The following is a 20689-nucleotide window of genomic DNA, read 5'->3' on the forward strand; positions in this document are numbered from 1 at the left end:
TATCAACCAGTGTTTCCATCAGATGCTGAGCTGGTTGCACATTTGATCATCGTTAATTGCATCGACACAAAAGCACTGAAGGAAAATTGAGCTGATCGCTAATGGTCTTTATGATGGTATTTATTTATAATCATAATTAAATAGATCTTAACTTTCCTCGTTTTGCTAGCTGACCTGTGAAGGGCTACCTGCAGGACCCCCGAGAGTCCTCAGACCCTAGATTGGAAACCACTGGAGCTAAATCAGGGTCCTATTAGAAGTTGGGGGGTTATCTGTCTGCTGTACTCATCCCAGCGTCCCTCTGAGGATGGTGGGCGAGAGCATAATGTCCTCTGACACACGTTCAGTCGCTGCCACCAATTGGAGAAGATAGAAAAAAACACCCCAGGTTTTTTTTTGTCTTCCAGTGTTTCGTGGGAGGGCGATTTACCGACAACAAATTGCTGCAAAGACACATCAAAAGTCAATGAGATGAGAAAAGTGAGGACAGATAGATGGGATAACACACGGGGGAGGTCTGAAGGGTTGCAGGGAAAGAGGGAAATGACATTTCAATCTCCATCAGGTCTGATCTGGAGGTGGGAGGGGGGAGTGGTGTTTCATCTGTGTGGAGAATTTGTTTTGAGAAATGGCCCAGGAGGAGGGAGGAGGGGCGTGGATGGCACAGAAAGATGGAGATGGAGATTGGGATAACACAAACACTGTAGGGGGGGGGGGATGAATCGAGTGCGTGCGTGATGATATCTCCCCACCAGGCAGACAACATTTACCTGAACATCACAAACTCTATAAAACTTTCCTCGCCAGCCTCAGTTTCAGATTTACACCGCCTGAAGGACGATAAACAGGAAGCTGGTTTGAGTTTTCCGCCTCCTCCAGACTCGGACAGCTCGGACAAACAGGTGGATGCAGCTCCGCGAGTTCACGTCCTGACCAACGCAACGCTGACCCCGTATCAAACCTCCACCCGTAGACACGCACTTCACCGCCCGACGCTACGTTCGGACTGAACGTCTAGAGGAGATGTGATTTCATACGTCATCAACACAAACGTGCAGCTGGACGTGAATTCGCTCCGGGCGGCGCAAAGCGAGACGGAGACGCGTCTCTGCAAGTTAAAAATGGTTCAGTCCACCGGCGTCCCTGAGGGGACTGATCATCACACACAAATAAAAAGAAGACTTCAGTTAAATTTCACTCGACTTCTGGTCTGTGTCATATCATCATCTTCATCATCATCATCATCATCATCATCAGCAACAGCAACACAAGCTCGACTGTTGACGAGTCGGTGTCTCATCCCGAACAATCTGATGGAGCCCCTCTGTGATTGGAGCATGATGCAGGTTTCAGGGCCGCCTGTTGTCACATCATTAATCTATACCGGCCGCACGTCATCTCCAGCCTGTCGACCAGCTCAGTTCCTCTCACTGCGGCTCGGGGGTAGAGCCGTCGAGCAGAAAAGCTCCATCCACCGTTTCATTTCAGAGCGTCGCTGATCTGTTCAGGCACAGAGCGAAGCCTCACATCGTTCGAACTGGACCTTTTCTGTTTTACCAGCTGGACATTAGCTGGAAGCTAACAGGCACTGGACAAACTGGACCGTTTCTGTCTGTTAGCTCTGTTACTTCCTGCAGCCTCTGCTTTCCTGCCTTCTCTCTACGTTTGTTATGACCCAGCTCGCCAGGGTAAAAGGGAGAGTAACATAAAACCCAGTTGGAGTAGGTGGCCAAGATAAATTAGAATCTTAATTAGTAAATGATGATACAAACTCAGAGATAAGGAGTAACAACAATTCACAGACAAAGGGGTCTGGACTTACACTGAAAAAAAAGAACAACACAAAACTTTAGTTAAGGGAAACAACTCAAAACACTACAATCAACACTCTTGAACTAACCAACCTAAATCCAACCAAAACACCAGGAACAAAGGTTGGTTTAGAGTTCTACACACACAAGAAAAGAAAAGAAACAATTATTAATGAGGGTCTTGGTACAAAGCACAGTGGCTAACAAACAATAGTCAAAAAGACCCTCTGGTCCGGAGGCGAGCTGTGTCCTAAACGTGTCGCTCGCACACACACACACACACACACACACACACACACACACACACACACACACACACCCCAGCGAATGTCTGGATGCCGGTGGTTTAAGATGCCTTGCGATTTTGCCAACAGGACGAAGGAACCGGTGCCGGACCAACCAGAGATGCAGTGGGCGGGTCGAGCCGAGTGCAGAGTCCAATGACAGATGGGCACCTGAACATCAGAATTTGCATATACGAGCACACAAATGCACACGTTCCACAGAGGGAGGAGGTGACGGCCGAGGGCCGTAACAACGTTCACGAAACAGTCAGAAAGCTCTGACGTGAACGGAAATGTCTCGTTCAAGCTGAAACGTCTTCAGTTCGGGCTCGAGTCGGTTCATTCAGTCAAATAACACTTTTATCCAAACTGCTTTACAGTTTATCCGTTTAGACTGACAATCGCACACAGCTGGCGGCGAGCTACCACGCAAGACACGGACAGAACTACTGAGAGCAAACATGGTGTTCAGGTCTGACTCCGGGACACTTTGACAGGAGTACCCAGGGATTGAACCACCCGCCCTGCGATCAGTGGATTAGCATCACTGTGTCTTTTGTGTGTCTGAGTAACCTTTAGGTGACACGCACACACGCACGCTATCCGGGTTATGAGTCGTATCTGAGTTTGGATCATATTCAGGATATGATGTCGACAGCCTCCTCCCAGAGGTGGGACGAAGCTTCAGGACTTATGTGAGACACGATACCACACCGTGCTCTGTACGCTAATAATAAAGGTCTTCATGCTCAATCATGTGTATGTGAGAGGGCCAATAAGGGGAGAGCTTCATTATGTGTGTGAGTATTTATATTGGACATAAGTGCCTGTGCCAGTGGGGGATAATATTGATTATATATATATGTATTTGTTTGTTTGTCTGTGTGTGTGCGTGTGTGTGTGCGTGAGCTATGGGCTGTGTGTTGTGTGGCCATTATGTACCACAGAGGGACTCATAACTCAGATGAGAAGCCAGGTGATTAAATCTTCATTACTGCTGTGTGTGTGTGTGTGTGTGTGTGTGCCCTCCCTCACAGCCTCACACTGACACACAGTACCTACAAGCTGCTAAATCATCCAAATCGTTGTTTTTGCTTGTAAAAATAAAAAAGATAAAATCACACGTGAGTGTTTTCTGTGACCGAACACAGAAGAAAAACTTTAAACATCTGGTTTCATTTTTCATTTTGTTTGAACACACTCTAAAATGCTGCAAACATCAAAAAATATATTCAGAAAATCTGTTTTTTCTTCGCTTGCATGTGAATCTTCCTGTTTCATTAGATTTTATCCGTCTGTCACTGATTCGCTCATTTGTCCTCCAGTCTCTGTCTCTTCACCGTCTTTTCTTTTTGTTTGTCCACCTCTCACTTCTTTTCTCTCCACATGTATTTTGTCTCCTCGTTTCCTTTCCTGTCTCCTCCTTCCTCTCACTGCTCCTTTTTTCCTTTTCTTTTTTCCTCCTCCTCTCTTTGAAGGCTCCTTAGCGATGCAGTAAAAATTAGCACTAAGTTTCGAGAGCGGCTGTAAAGGAAGACAGCCTCGACAACGTTATTGTCCCACAGCGTGTGATTCTGTATAAAACGCTACATTACAAACTGCTGGATCAGTGAAAATGAGTCTGATTGGACAAGAGCCGCTGCTCGGTCTCGCAGAGGTCACCATGACGATAATCGCCGCTGAGGTCGAGGTGACACTCAAACACGTTGACACAATACATATGATTTAATTATAACGGTGCTATAATAATCTACTGTAAGACATCACATGCAGTTGATTCATTCACAGGAAGATGACTTAAGACTCCTGCGTGTTAATAAAACCTCCCTGTTCCTGTTAAATATTGATTGGTTTAATGGGAGGGGGCGAGCGTTGGCAGTCCTAAACAGGGATGCTGTTAATCAAGGTTAACGTGACATAGTCAAACAACTTTTACAGTAATTGGAAAAATTAATGAGCTGAGAAGAGTTGGAGCTCCCTGTTGCATGAATGATGACGGCCTTCATTCACGGAGGAAGACGCAGCGCTGCAGCTCTGCCTGGTCAACGACTACAGCTCCCATGAGGCTTTGATGGCGGTGCAGTGGCTCATGACACGTGTTGCTCGTCGAGTGCCCGTCATAGTGCTGTGTAAGGTGTGTTACATTTGACCAGTAGCAACACCACAGTGTAGAAATACGCTCAAAGCAGGTCCGTTTTAGAGTAATATATACTGTATTATCAGACTATAGTTATTGATACTCAGTGACGGCTGGCTGCAGCCTGCAGGAGCAGCTCATGGATGTATGGATGAAGTTGCTGGTGCATTAAAGTGTGTGTTAGTTCAGTGTTGCAGCCGGTAATAATTTGAACTACTTCACAAACAGTTTGACGTCTTTATCTTTGATAACACATCATGTTATATTTGTGGGTCATATTTTCTATGATATATGTCTCAATATTTGCTTCTGAAATGCAGTGAAGTAGAAGTATTCAGTAAAATAAAATGGAAATACTGTAAAGTGCAAGTACTTTAAAATTGTACAGTACTTGAGTAAATGTACTCAGTTACATTCCACCGCTGCATCTCACAGACAGGCTTCAGTCCGGCCGGCGTGATGACTGATGACATCCAGCTGCATCTGCAGCACTTCCAGCCTGCAGCAGCGCTGCTCTGTGCCGGGATAACACTGCTCTGAACACACACACAGCGAGGAGAGTGTGTGTGTGTGTGTGTGTGTGTGTGTGTGTGTGTGTGTTTGTGGCTCTGAGTTCTGTACAAACAGGTTAATTCGTACTTTACACGGTACAGAGGCCACAAATACGGATTAAAAAGCAAAATCTAGTGTGCAGACGTGGCTGCGAGTGTGTCTGTGGATCATTACTGTTTCCTGTGTGTGTTCATGTCTGAGTGTTAGAGTGTGTTTTCATGTCTGACAGAGACGCTGCAAATGAAGTTAGAGGAAGTCAGTGAGAGACCGTGTGTGTGTGTGTGTGTGTGTGTGTGTGTGTGTGTGTGTGTGTGTGTGTGTGTGGTCTTGTGTCTTTGTGTACAAATGAAAGAGAACGATCTTGCTCCATTTCCGATGTGTGAAATGTGTGTCAGACGGAGCTGCTGGTAGTTTTCAGGTCAGGAACTTTCTTAAACATCTAAAAATCAAATATTAATTGAGGTGCTCGGTCTGGTTTCAGACACCTGAACTGAGACGCGGTGACGTCAGGATGTCTTCAACAGTTAAATCTCAGTTCTGAATCACTCCTGATGTTAAATTAAACTACGCATAACGATGACATTAATTATGGTCGTTAGTTTATCATATAAACACCCTTCACTGTGTCTCTACCTTTACCTTTGAGCACATATTTAGTCAAAATAAAGGCTCATAAAGTCGTTAGCCCCACATTATCACGACCAACACGTTGTTCAATGCTTGTTCCTTGTAGGAAAAACTCGACAGTTGAATCAACGTGACTAACTGCAACTCATTTAGCTGCCTTAGCTAGCTAGCTAACAAACATTAGCCAGCCAGCTAACCACTGACTGATAAACAGCTAAATGAGATTTTCATGGGTTTTCCAACTGTGCCTCATCTATTGGTGTCTTATATCAGGACTCCATCATTTACCAGACTTTTTTTTCTTTTAATGAACAGCTTCTATGCTCAATATTAACACGTGCTAACTATATTCTGTCAAAGTCGCATCGTGCTCCTGCAGAAAAAGGCCATCAGAGAAGTAATATCAGCCTGAGTAATGGAAACTGTCCGTTCAGTCCGTACTCGGCTGCAGCTTTTCACAGCCGGATACACGAAGGGGATGTCGCCTCCACGCCTTTTATTTCCGATTCACTCGTTAAAGTGAACGGCGTGAACTCACCCTCTTGATGTCCTTGCCGAAGGTCTCGCTGAAGCTGGAGCCGAGGATCTCGAACTGGACGTGAGAGTTGGAGCCGCCGTCCTTAAAATCCATCGTACCTGTCAGACCTGTGATGTTGCCCTGAAGGGAAAAAGGAGAGAGGAACGTGAAAGTCTCTGCTGAAACTCTGACTTCTGTGACTCTAATCACAGCAACGATAAACGTCAGCGTCTCCTTTACCGTGACCTCTCACTTGTATTTGACTCACTTCCTTGTTACGCTACAGTCGACACACTCCAGCACAAAGTAAAGAGCAGAATTTAACGGCTTCTTCATGAAACTACATTTTATCATGCACCCATTGTAAAAGAGGCCCTGCCAGTATTGTTAACTTTAATGTTCAGGCAGATAAAATATAATGAAGTGGCACAGAAGCAGGAGACAGCGAGACAGAGAGGGAGGGGTGATGGGAGACAGACGTGGAGGAGAAGAAGAGGGGTCAAAAAGAGCAAAGACGAGTCAACATGAGTGATGCTGAGAAAGAGGTGGAGGAAAAACTGAAACTCTGGAGGAAGGAGACGCTCGCAGAAATAAAGACAAACAGCTTCATCACAGTCTGCACTGTTCTGCTCTTTAATGTCAGGTTGCATCCCATGATGCTTTGCGAGCTGCTAAATGGCGTGATGTTGATCTCAGATTGACAATCTCAACAGAAGCACATGAGAACGCACAGAAATCACTCAGAGAAAGAGCAAAAACCGATCGAGACTCAGACCTAATCAATCAGGAGTTGATTAACGGATGCTCAGCTTTATTAATTCATGCTCAGCGATGCTTTCTGGCCCCCTTGTTGATCGGCTGTCTCCGTGGCTTCTATGTAGAATACACACCGGCAGGAAGTGTTTAGAGATGTATGAGATGTCAAATAAAACATCATTAGAGGCTGAGAGGATGAGCTGAATTCAGCTGCTGACTGCAGTCCTGCTCCTCTGAAAGGCCGTCGACGACATGCTGCTGCATGACTCCATCAGTTCATGATGTGAAGCAAGACTGAGCGCAGCCGTCAGCACAGGCCGACAAGCTAAACGCCGGCCCGTCGGCTGCAAAGGTCGCTGTCGTTGTCACCCGGAGGAAAGAATGTTTGCTTGTCCTCCTCCTTCTGTTTGACTGTTTGTTCGACAGAGTAGCTCTGATGGAAAATGTTTTTGTTTCTGACACATGACAGCAAAAATACAACCGTCAAGTCAAGGAATTACATCTATAATGCCCACGTTTAGCAGTAATAATCTTTAACTTTAGTGTGAAATGCCTAAAAACGTGTGATTTGAACATACAACACACAACCACATGAGGGTGTATCAGACAAACAGGTGGAGGTACTTCCAGGTACGACTCTTTAAGGTTTTGTTGACTGCAGGTCCCAAACCTGACGACAGGCTAATCTGCCCTGTTCATCTGCTAAACTGAAATATTATCTGAACTGTTTCAGCTGTTGCTAAATCAAACCGCGAGCTAACATGAAACTATCTGCTGTAAACTCAACTGTTAGTGAACCTGAACTAAACTATTTTAGCTCAACAAACGAACCGTTATCTTAACCAAACCAAACTAAACTGAACAATAAAATAACATGAATCAAACTGAGTAGCACTGGAGCATTAGCATACCTAGCTTGAACCACTCTGTTTCAGCCGCTAAACATAGCTAACAGTTCTAACCTGAAACAAACTTTTTCAGCCGGTAATCTGAACCGTAGCTAATATAAACCAAAGTGCAGAGCTTTTAGCTAACCTGGACCAAACTTTTATCTGAACTTAGCGTGTTTGGGAAACTATTAGCATGTCTAAAATGATTTTTATCTAAATTCAGGATTTGAATAGTTAAATGAAATGAAATATAGCAATGTAGGCCTCATATACAGTAGCTGTCTTTCATTAGCCGCTGGTGGGAAACAGCAGCCAGAACATCACACAGGTGGGTAAAAATCAACGGTGCGTCTCTGTTTGCCTGCTAAAAGAACGCCGTTCCATCCATTTCCACTCAGTGTTTGACTTCCTCTTACAAAACCATTTTCCGCCTCATCAGCACGGCGGTCAGAGATGGCGGCTGGTGGAAATGTTCAAGTTAAAGGAAAAAATAATAATAAAAAAAAGCTCCTTCTTTGAGATGTGGTGAAATACTGTTTTGCAGGAAAACAGCATCTATCAAATTCAGACCGTGTAAATAGTGTTGTGACGTTCACGAACGAACTGGTTCTTTTGAACGGCTCGTTAACATGAACGATGGGAACCAAGTCGCAGCTTAATAAAAATGAGCCAAATGAGACAAATTTTTGATCGGCTCTTTGAAAGGAACGGCTCACCAAGATCCAGCTCCCCTCAAGTTAAAGAGGAAGTTTATGTTGGTACCTGATGGCAGGAGTCATGCCTATTGATTAGGATACAGTTTAAGTCGTAGTTGCATTGTGGACATAGTGACACATCTAAAAACAGCATCTACTGGGGTCTTGAAGTCTCAGACAGGTTTGTTGACAGAATGTTGACACCTAATGTTCGTCCATATCCGAAACATTCATTGAACATTTGGCCAAATAATATTCATTAGCAGCAAAAACAGAAATGTTTTGTAATAACTGGAAAGATATTTCTAATGTTTCATGTCCAGACAGAAAGCTGGGGGAGAAAATCCTCACTGGACCAACAGGAAGCAGAAGCGGTTAACGGGGATTCTGGGTAATTCTGTCGTATCAAAGGTCGGCATCTGTAAAGGTCTCGCTGTTTGTCCGAAACAGGCACAAAACTACAGCGCTGGGCCAAATGTCCTCCTGAGCGGTTACGAGTTTATCAAACAGGAAGAAAGATCACTAACGAGCTCAGCGGTCGCTACCGTGAGTCAAAGACATGAACTGATGTTTTTTAATAAAACAGAGCTGACCGTGCTCTGAGGGACTCATCATCATCCAATTAGACCACAGGTCGTGATTCAGATGCACATCAGGCTTTACATTGAACCACTTTCTCGTTTCATGTTTGATCGGCTGCGTTTCATGTTTGATTTATCTTCTGGAAGTAAAGAAGCTGCTTATTCTTTTATTTAATGTTGGTATAAATCTAATCATGCTAATGTTCTCTTCCACATGCTATCCTCCATCTTCAAAGGTTTTTTTCAATTAAATCTTTAATGGAAAACAACACATACTCTTACATAAAAAGGTGTATTAGATCAGACAGATTCCATAAAGCTCTGCTCTGTTAAAGTGGGACAGAACAGATCAATGCGTCTGGGTAAGACAACAAACGATCCCACTCGAGCTGCTAATCAGCTCAAAGGCCAAATAAAGTAAAATTATCTTGAGGAGATTATAGGTGAACTCTTTGATCAGCTATTCCATATTTGAGTTGTATTTCAAACAAAGATCTAATCTAATTATACACTGATCACAAATCAAATGTTTGTAGACCCACGGATGAATCATAACCTCAGGACAAACAGCGCATGTGAATCAGGTGTGCTGGCGAGGACGTGCACGAGGCCCCGTGCATGAATATGAGCAGCCCATAAATGCTAAAGTTAGACCAAATGAAATCACCGTATCAGCCAAACGTTGATGGCTTTGCAGGCATCCCTCCGCGGGACACAGAGACGTTTTTATGATTCAAAGCATCGCCTTATATTATGGTGTCAAATGAAAAAAGCTTAACTGCTCAGCCGGTGTGCGTTCTGCAGAGTTACACAAATCTAACGCTTTGGACTCTATTGTTTATAGTCAATATGAAGTTAGGTGTCTCGTGCCAATCAGACCAAATAAATGCTAACATGCCTCAACAGGCCAAACACCCGCGTTAGCTTCTTTCTAGCTCGTAACATGAGCTGCTAGCTTTGTACTTGAACACACTTCTTTCTAGTTTTCAGATTTTCAACAAAACGAGCTGCTGTGGCTGATAGACATCGCCTTATTCTGTCTGATGTCATCTCTGTGTACTGTAGCTTCAGCTAACAAGCTAGCAGACTGGCTGCAGAGGACTGAAGAGGTTTGTGAACCTCCCTGAGTTCCTCCCTGAGCGCACCAGTTTGACAGAAAGACTTTGTACCTTCTGGATCGTCTCCAGCATGGACCAGCCCCCGTTCCACGGCTTGGTGGACTTCCTGATGCAGTTGAGGCTGGCCATACTGTGCCACTTCCTGTCCTCCAACTTCCTGTAGAAGGCGTTGGCCAGCATCAGCACGCTGTCGTACAGGTAGAGGTTAGACACCTGGAGAGAAGATGAGGGAGAGGAGAGTTTAACGACTGATGTCAGCAGCTTTACGTGAAACACTCACAAAAGACTCTGACATTTCACCTGAACAGGTGATGTCTGGTGGTCTGATTCACCTCGTCCACTGTGACAGACCACAGAGGAAGATGTTCCTTCCATGTTTTGGTGTACAATCACACTTATTTACTCAACTGGTGACACTGTAAGGTCAAAATGTTAAACTTGGATTGAAGTAACTGATACGCATTCTTGCTCCCGAGCCATTAAACCCATTTGATTGTAAGAACGTTGCTCACATACTGGTGCTTAAAGGTGAAAAAAAAACAACTCTGTTGGCTAAAAAAATGCGAATAACACAGGCAAAAAGTCCTTTTGCAGTCACAGAACCCACAAATCTTGAATGGAAAGTAGGATTTAATTTTATATGTTTTAACTGTTATTTTGTAGAATATGAGTCAAAGGTATTCTCTTGAGTATGCCTGAGATCATACTTCAAGAATTCACACCCCCCCCTTTTCATGTGGTATTGGTTTCTTCCAAAAGTTGCAGGATGAAGACGTTTGCGCGCCCGTGAGTTTTGACCAGTAGGGGGCAGTCTTAACTCTGGTCCTGATAAATCCCAACGCCTCAGTGCAGTGATCAGGCTGTAGCAGATGTTAAAGTGAGTCCTGACTCACTGCGGCCGTTAAAGATCCCACAGCTGATCACAAGGGGGGGGGATCTGACCACCTAATCTCCCTGTGTTATATTATTATTATCATTATTATTACCGCTAATTGTCAAACTGGTTATGCAGTTCATCTACTTGAAATAAGGCGATTAAGGTTTTTGTTGTAACAGGAAGCTTCATCATTCAAACTGTGACACTGGAAGAACACAGCGAAGTAACGCTCACTGAGACAAAGCGGCAGATTTCCCTGAAGCTGTCTCACCTCCACCCTCAATTCGTCTCGACAGCACACTCAAGAAAGTGCTTTCACTCTGGGTGGGGTTCATGCTGTATGTAACACACACAGCAGGCAGTGGAAACACACACTAAGTGACACACACTGGCCACATGTGGGACACAGCTGGGTACTGCATCATCTGCTGGCTGGAAGCTAACACCACCATAAACACTGCACGTACATGCACGCCGACACACACACACACACACATGCGCACACACACACACATTCAAGCACACACACATGTTTAGATGGCTTTTGGGGACATTATATAGACTTCTGTTCATTTCCTGGAGACTACTTGCCTAACCCTTGACCCCAACCTTAACCGAACCCAGTGAGTAATACACTCCTACAAACACACATGCATTCACACACACACACACACACACACACACACACACACACACCAAAGCAGGGAGCAGAGACCAAATGCAGGGTGACAAATGAGCATCACTCTGTCCAGATGAGTACAGCTGACTGGCATGAAGCCCATACAACACGCTGCCTGAAGCCATGACACACACACACACACACGCACACACGCACGCACGCACACACACACACACACAAAGCACTTTTTTCCCCTCCCATCCTCTTTTGTCATTAAAAGGCTAAATCTGAAGAAGACAACGAGAGACAAAGCAGAAATCTGCAGGATCCTTGTTTTTCTTTAAGGTACAATCTGTGATCGAGATGTAAGTAAACCCCCCCCCCATTAAAATGCAAAACAAAGAAAAACCCAGAACCTGCCGCTGCCACAGGGACGACCAGCACACAACGAAGGACTGAAATCGGTCATATTATCTCATATTTGGAGTCTGTTTGTAGCTGCAGGCTGTGCTGAGGGAACGTTCACAAATCATCACGTTTTACTTCGACGTCACAGGTTTATTTTTCTTTTCTCCTTCTGAAAACCGCATTGTTCAGAACATTTAACCCTCGCCTTTACCTGAGGGTTTCCTGTGAGGACGGAGAGGTTCAGCAGAGGGACGGAGACGAGGAGGAAAGGTGAGGAAATGATGGAAGAGAGACACGAGGTGGAGAGAGAGGGATGAAAGAGGGCAAAGAACAAAGAGGATGTCATGGAGAGAGGGAGAGGAGGAGCGGATGAGAAAGAGAGGACAAAAGAAAAGATAAAGATGGAAGTGACAGATGAGGAAGGAAATACTGAAAAAAGAAAAAGAAAAGTTAATTTGAAGAATGAAAAATAAAAGGCAAAAACACAAAGGATGAGAAATTATGATGGAGCAAAGGAGGAAGTCAGCTGACGCGGTATAAAGAGGAAGGTGGGGTGAGTCACGTCACGGCGGCGTTTTCCTGAACCTAACCGAGGAGTTTCTGTACCTAAACCTGCGACCTGCGAGCATTTCACAGCGTTAACCTCGTGAGGCCTTCAGGTAGCGGCTGTCGCTCGTACTTTCCAACGCTTGCAGGTCATTAACAGGCAACCTGTTCAGTTGCTTCTGTATGAGGAAGAGTTGGAAAACGGAGGAGGAAGATCGAAAGCAGGAGGGGACAGAAGATGAGTGTGTGTGCCTCTGTGTGTGTGTGTGTGTGCATGTGCATGTGTCGCTGCATGCATGTGTGTGTGCGTGACCTGTCCCTGTGGGTTCTCGGCTGTGCTGTTGGACATCTTGAGGAAGAGTCTACTCATCTTCACAAATGTCAAAACAAGACGCGATTTTGTCAAAGTGAATTACAGTAATAGTTCTGTTTGAAATGTCAAGCACCACTGTGATATTTCATAAGTACAAATAATAGTCCAGTAAAGTGTGTGCGTGTGTGTGTGTGTGTGTGTGTGTGTGTGGATGGCGACTGCCACTAAAGATAAAATGTGTGAAAAGAGTCGAGTAGAATGAAACAAACTGAACGTTGACACATGAAATGACCGTGAGCTGCAGAAGAGTCAACACCACATCCTGAAACATCGTGACGAAGCTTCTGAGACGTCCTGGTCCTCGTTAACCAGCTGAGGTTTGTGTACTCTACCTGTGCGGGTGGGTCACCTTATGTCTTAGATCTGCCCCACAGAGAAAATAAGAGTGTGTTTGGATCTACAGACTGTCGGCACACGAAGCTGAAGTATGAAGGCAGTTTCAGCCGCTCAGTTTTTTCCCCTCGGTTTTACAATTTGTTCCCCCTAATTACTTAATATGTTTCTTCAAATTAATATTTTGTGTCGCCGAATGACTAAATTGTGCCTCAAACTGTTTAATTCACTCCCTAAAGCATTCATCCACTCTCTCCGCTCCCTCGGCGCTCTCATTATGAACCACTTTAATCGGGATCGAGATCGGTGAAGCTTTGGCTTTAAATCTAACTTTGTGTCTTTGTTCGGTGACGTTCTGTCCCACAGAAACAGAGAGAAGAGACCCAGCAAATGATTTCAGGGAATGATTTAGTAATTCGAGGATGTAAATTATTCAGGACAAATTAAGCAGAACGAACGCACAAATTAGTCGTTTCAGAACACAAATGCTAATTATAATTTATCAAAACGTGTGTGTGTGTGTGTGTGTGTGTGTGTCAACACTGAGTGAATACAATAAAAGTCTGACCGTTTTCAAACTGTAACCTCTACTAGTTCAGACTTGTTGCTGTAAACTCACACTGAGCAGAGTCCTGAACACAAGTGACGATCAGACGATCAATCACCCCCAAACTGTCGGTTCATTCTGAAAGCTAACGGCTAACGGCTAGCAAAGACCACTGAAGTAGACCTAACCACTGAATGTTTGATGCTCAACAAATCGCATTAATGTGATTTGTTCTTCGCTCAGTTCTGACAAAATGAAGCATATTTCATTTCCAAACGTGAGTCAGGAATAAATCTGAAGGAATCTGACATCTGAAGGGTGTTTTGGGGAACTGAAGGTCACAAAAAGGTTGTTTCAGTTTGCCTCAAATGGACTCTGGCACAGCTTTGCTGACAGGCAGGAGGATATCTGGAAGATGAAACACGTAGCACTGAGAGTCTCAGGTGGTTTGACCATCAGGAAATGACATCCTGATATTTGTGGGAATTTTTATTTCATGGTTAAAGAACCTCTGGACCTGGGATTGTGTGCTGTACTGTCACATACTACAGACCACTGTACATACTGAAACAAATATTCCTTCTTTAAAAATTATTAATGCTACTTAGAATCAGCATTAATACAGTGACATAACAGGATCTAATTTTTATACAGAATGAATGTGAATGAAATGGAGCGCAGCACACGCTAGGTGCAACCATACACTGTATAAAACATGTAGCTTAAATTTAGCAGCTAGCTGTCAAAGCAACCAGAAATGTTGCTATGCTAAAATGTTAGCACACAACTCATCTGATGTCAAAGACAGGCAGAATAAACGCCATTGTATGATTAATCATCTGCATCTGTAAAATCAAACTTAATTAAGGTCACAAATCAGGTTTCCCAGGAAAAGAGGGCCACACCTCCAGGAAGTACTAACTGAAGAGGAGATCCCCCCAGTCTAGACGAGGAACGAGCAGCTGAAACTGGAAACACAACTCAACAAACACATCGACCATCAAACCGCTGATCGTAGAGAATCAGCAGCGAGCCGTCACGGGATGCCGATAAGCCGCCTCTTACCTCCAGGTTCTGCAGGTATCCTTCCTGAGGGTCGCACAGCAGGGAGGAGATCCGGTGGTTGTGCCTCATACAGCGGGTGCTGCTGTCCCTCCACATGGGGAAGATCTGCCGGATCACCGTCATCCGCCCCAGTGCACTGTGGGTAAGCTCCAGGATCTCCGTGTCGCTGATCTCCTGCAGTGGCGAGGGGGCGGGACAGAGTGAAGGAGACATTATTGACTGATTAATTAGAAGAGCTTCAGTGGTCTTTGCTTTCCCAGAAGTCTGAAAGCAGTTTACTGACAGGCAGAAGCTGATTGGAGCAGAGCTGTCAGGTGAGTGTGTATTTCACCCTTAGAATAATGTGTATTTTCTTTACCACATTAATTAAAAGCAGTGATCAGAGACGCTTCACACACAAAAACAAAGGACAGTGTCAAAGCCAGAGCGACTGGAGGATCCACAGCGGCCGTTAAAAAGCTTCCCTTACTGACGCACCTTTAATTGCTTTGATGCCGAGGAACCCAATTATTTCCTGAGGTGTAATTATAGATAGTCTCAATCTAACTCTAAAAGCATAAAAATAATCTATGAATAATATTAGGTTTCTTATGCTTTATAACACCACCATAATTACAGTCCAGGACTTAAACGAGTCCCGACCAAAGACTCGGCTTGTTTTCTTTGGCCTCGCTGTAAAGTCGACTTTTTGTATTTGGGTTCCCGCTATCCAATTAAAAACGAGCCTGGGCTTGTAAACAGAAGTTAGAGGGATTTGCAGCTCATTTATTGGAGTTTTGAAAACATGTCATTCTTTCAGGTTAAAGGGTTTAAAGTCAAAACAAGTCTGAGTCCAGGTCCTGTAATTGCAGCCAAGGCATTAAGAACCTGTCAGCTGAGATCTATTTACTTGCTGCTGTTCAGTCCACTCAAGAATACATGAAGAAATGTGTGAGCATCAGTCCACTCACATCTTACTTCCATGGATGCCTCTGTGCTGTTATATCGTGCAGGTCTGAATAATGTCTTTCTGACCTTGCAGATACTGGAATTGGGACGTAACAGAGGTAAATGTGCTGGGGTTCACAGGGTTCAGTGGCTTTCTCTCTGGTCCAGTAAGATCTGAGAGATCTGCTTGACTGATTTCTCAACCTTTAACCAAACATGGATGAAAAGGCATTAAAGTACTTAGAAAAATGGAAATTTAAACATCTACAAGTCCAGAACAAGTGGGTAAGCTCCGTCTGCCGAGGAAGATCATGCACCTCTACCACCTGTGGTGGGAATGTTTTGTCAAAAAACTTGTGCGATTCATTGCAAGACCAAACAGAAGAAACACACAACGTTCTTGGAGGCCATTTCTTCGAGTGTGGACACATCAGGCGGGGACTCTTTGCCTCTGAGGGCCTGGTTGGACTCGTGGTCCAGATGAGTCGGTTTGAAGCATAGCCAACTCTCAGCTCTCTGGCTCACAGTCAGTGTTCAAGGTCAACCTGAAGGTGTTGGACCCCCCCACAGCAAACTGGGAAAAGTATTTCTTTGTGGAGGCACTGAGTACGTATGTGGACAGGTTATACAGCGCATCTAAAAACCGTTATCAGGTCGTGGACTACCCACAGCCTGTTTACCCTCAGCGCTGCCTCTGGGTTTGAGACACAGCTGTGACTCAACAGCCCCGTTCACACCTGGTATTGAAATGGGATAATAATACATCCGATCTTGCCTTTGCTTTCACACCTGGTATTTTCAAGTCTTGTCCCTATTCTCAGTGAGATCAGATCTCTGTCCTCCAGAGTAAAACCTGTGTGAGTAACCCGAGGTGGCGACAAACCAGCCCCAGACGCCCTTTAAAAATCATGGCGGCCTTTATAAACTTTGTCTACAACAAATCCTTAATTATTCGTCTCCCCATTCCTTCCTTTCCAGAAAATGGTGTGTTGCAGGACCAGCGTGACGGCTGACTGGATAAATCGTCTGGGTGTCAGCAGCAGATCAGCTGCACAGATGTGACCCATCATGACCCATCATATTGCTTTTATCTTTCACATAGTTCTGTTTCCGATCCGACACATTCACACCTCGTGATAACATGCGTTCTTCCTTTTCTGGATATCTTGTGCGGATATAAATCAGATTTTGATGGCAGCTGTAAATGGTGCCAATGAGAGACACTTCAATATTACAATCAGAGTTCAAAGTCTTTTCTGGCACTTCACAGCCACAGAATGGGGCCAGAAGAGCAGCTGGAATGGATGTGATACTACAGCGTGATGGTAATGAGCTGTATTCCAGGCACAGGCAGACTGGGAGAGACTAGGAAGTGAGCTGAGGATCATGGGAATCACTAAAAGAATCAGACAAGAGGTTTGGAGGGCAGATATTTTCTGAGAAACTCAGCAATGAGATGATCCGGATGATGATGACCAGAAACAGGTAACAGTGTTTTTAGAAAAGATGGAACCAATCAGGAGCAATGAGGTTTGACACTAAACACCTATGTCATGCCTGTGGCTCATTACTACAATGAACGTCAGTTACGTATCGTAACTGCAGATTCTATGAGTATAGGCGCAGCCCTCTAAGGCTATCGCTAGTGGGTTTATCCCTTGCGCGCCTGCGGCAGCACTGAAAAAGAAACTTAGTCCACGCCCACCTGTTGGTTGGGCCCCACTCGCGGTCTCATCCTGAGTATAAATTGCGTTGAGACCACATAATCGGCTCCCATAACAGCTTTTCTTCAGCCGTCTACGGAGCCAGTGGGGCCCATGACTTAGAGGGCTGCGCCTATACTCATAGAATCTGCAGTTACGGTACGTAACTGACGTTCTATTTCGTATAGGCTTCGCCCTCTAAGGCTATCGCTAGTGGGATAAGGGCGAAGCAGGATCTAGTCCATGCCACACTGGGTCCGTTCGGTACCACAAGCACATGCAAAAAACCCCGCCTGCCACAATAAGAGAAGCAATACCGTACCTTGCCTTGTCGGTGCGTCATGCGTGGCGCATACATAACCACAACAGGCACCATAACGACACCTCATGAACTTTCTCATGTGAAATGAGGCTGAAAATACAGTATTGAGAGCTAAGAACAAATGTTAGTTCAGTGCTTGTCTTGCAGGCTGAAGAAAAATGGGAGCCGATTATGTGGTCTCAACGCAGTTTATACTCAGGATGAGACTGCGAGTGGGGCCCAACCAACAAGTGGGCGTGGACTAAGTTTCATTTTCAATGCTGCGCAGGCGCGCAAGGGATAAACCCACTAGCGATAGCCTTAGAGGGCGAAGCCTATACGCAATAGAACTGGATTAAAGCTGGAGAAACACCTTTGCTCTTCTTACATCTTCATCACGAGGGGGGTAAAAAATGCGCAGGCTGACCTGAGCGCTGCTTCCTAAAACAAAAGGTTTTGTCCTCGTCTGCCGCCGTTTTAGGAGACTCGGCTCAGCTCTGCACTTTCAGACTTTCAGCATCAGTCTGAGCTACATGTTGTCAAGCCCAGCTGTACCTTGATCTTAAATGCTAAAGTTAGCATGTTAGCATTTAGCTTTACAGGTTTACTCACAGGTCTTAGCTACTAAGTGTAGTCTGACTCAAGTGACACCAGAAACACAGTTAGCATATTTACGTACATTAGTTGGGGAAGATGTTCACACAAAAATACAGACTACAGATGGTGGAAGTACTGGCGAAGAAATTTAATTCATGGGCAAATCAGATGCAGCGTTATTGATGCACTTTAATGAACAAGACGAACTCACAGTTTGGAGTTCATTTATTATCAGCGTGATTATTTTTCAAACAGACGTTTACCTGCTGGAAGAGCTCCCCTGCTCTGATTACCTGCAGTCTAACAAGTCATTAGCCTTTGGTTTGATCCTGTGAGGGGATGGGGGAAGATTAGAGGAGGGTGGGGGGAAGAAAACCAGGACGGAGGAACAAGGCTCTGATGGATTCAGCTGTCGTTACAGATGGATGGTTTAAGCCACACCTGCAGTCGCTGTAATGTAACCTGGAGTTGCTTTTGTTCACAAAGCGTCTGATTTGCATTTCAAAGAGAGGTACTGGTACCATTAACAGTTAGAGTCCATTTTCATCCAATCCACTCCACCTGTTTTCCAAGAGATGCTTTAGGTAATTAGGTTTTGTTTAACATTAACCCATTTTCAAAATGCTAACAAAGACACTCTGAGTAGAAAAGCATGTGTGCGACAAAGGGCCCTTTGTTTCCTTTTCCTTTCTTTTTAAAGGGGTCATTTCCCGGCGGACAGGTCTTTGAATGCACCGCGGAAAAACACATCAATTACAGTACAGTAAATCTTCATTTAAATAGACTAAGGTTGATAATTACTGACATGTTTTTTGACTGATCGCTGCACCTCCACAGACTCTTCAAGTGAAGCTACACCTTTAGCTTTCAGTGAAATATCTCATCTCATCAGCCTCAGCTCAACTTTGTGTTTATTGCTAATTAGCTAATGTTAGCATGTTGACATGGTCAACATAATATTTGCAGACTGTTAGCTTCATTGAAATTTACTGTACACCTGTTTAACAGTCTTTTTTAGTATCTGTATTATTTTTATTGTAGTGCGACTCCAACAGACAACAAACTGTGCATACAGAAAAAATAAAGGTAGGTCAGTAAAAGGATGTGCTGCATGATTTTTCATTCTAGCAGGATTATAAATATTTGCCTATTTCTTGGTCTGGTCGCAACCTTTTTAGTCCAGACCTCACCTGCGTCTGCAGATAGACACCCCACCGCACACTTCTAGAGGTCATCAGTGATGATGGAGACAGATGAGTTTGTATGAGTCGATGCTTTGTTTTTAGGAAAGTCCTGCACATGAAACCTTTCTCATGTGTTGGACAGCACAACGATTTGTCCTCTGATCACAGACCGGATCACAGACCACGTCGAACCACCAGGCTTCACCGCTGCCCACCGAGTGTCTGCCTCCCTGCCTCTCCCCCCTCTGGTTAATTACTGTCCTCACCTGTCTCTCTCATTACTGTAACAATGCTGCTCTATACCTCTGTTTGTTCTGCCGTCTGGAAGTTTCCCTCTCCGGCTCTTTTTAATTGGCGTCAGTGGTGTCGTCTGGTCGAGGCTGTTTGTGTCACCGGCGGACAGGGGGTGAAAAGGACAGTCTCCTATACTGCTGACAACCTGCTGGAATATACTGCACCCAGCAGCACATTCAATGCCTGCGTACTGCACCACAGAGCAAACACTGCCAAGAAAAAATGGTTCAAGTTTGACCAAAACAGTTGAGTTGAGTTATCGCGAACCCAGAAACGACTCAAAGCAACCTAAAACCCAAACCACTGATGGTGTTGTTGGTGCCGCTTAAAGCAAAATTCCGGTTGCAGACAACTCTGGTCTTATTTTAGTTGCTTTTTCTCTTGCTAAGCTAATAGCTGAGACCCCCCGGGGACAAGGTTATATGACTAAAGTCAGACTGGTGACGAAACACGAGCAGTCAGACAGTCAAACAGGGTGGAAATTATCATAGAAGAGTCTCAGATCCGGATCAGATCAGATGAGATTGAGGACACTTTGATTCACACTGAGCCACAAACACGAGTCAGATCAGAAACATGAAGTTTTCAGTGATGGTGTGAAGATGCTCACTGATCATCTGTTTTAATGTGATGCTTCTCTCTACTTTAAACTCACTCCCTCGTCCATGCAGGGCACCTTCAGCAAATCAGAGCCGTAAAATCATTCCTGCAGAATAAACAGTGGATGGAGGGAAGGCGGGACAGGAGACAGACGAGCCTTCAGCCTCCACCTGTGGACAAGACACCTGACACCTCACTGCACCACCATCCTGGACTAGGAACGACCTCTGTTGGCGGACTGAGCGCAGGGACACACAGAGTCAGTAAGAGAAAGGTAGGAAAAGAAGTGTGACGGGAATAAAGATGGGAGAGGGTGGTTATGGAGGATGTGAGAAGGTTTGGAGGCT

The 20689-nt window shown here is 44.7% G+C and overlaps 1 protein-coding gene across 1 annotated transcript in view; it reads right to left on the minus strand.

Moving 5' to 3' along the window:
- The window catches only part of LOC121624961 (glutamate receptor ionotropic, delta-1-like), a 475076-nt gene that overhangs the window by 49050 nt on the left and 405337 nt on the right, over nt 1-20689 (minus strand). Inside the window, exons 6-8 of the mRNA XM_041962947.1 lie at nt 14737-14910; nt 10020-10181; nt 5950-6069 (exon numbers count right to left, since the gene is read on the minus strand). Coding sequence (XP_041818881.1) covers nt 5950-6069; nt 10020-10181; nt 14737-14910 — 456 coding nt within the window. The remainder of the gene's footprint in view (nt 1-5949; nt 6070-10019; nt 10182-14736; nt 14911-20689) is intronic.

Source organism: Chelmon rostratus, chromosome 21 (assembly GCF_017976325.1).
Source record: "Chelmon rostratus isolate fCheRos1 chromosome 21, fCheRos1.pri, whole genome shotgun sequence".
Lineage (NCBI taxonomy): Eukaryota > Metazoa > Chordata > Actinopteri > Chaetodontiformes > Chaetodontidae > Chelmon > Chelmon rostratus.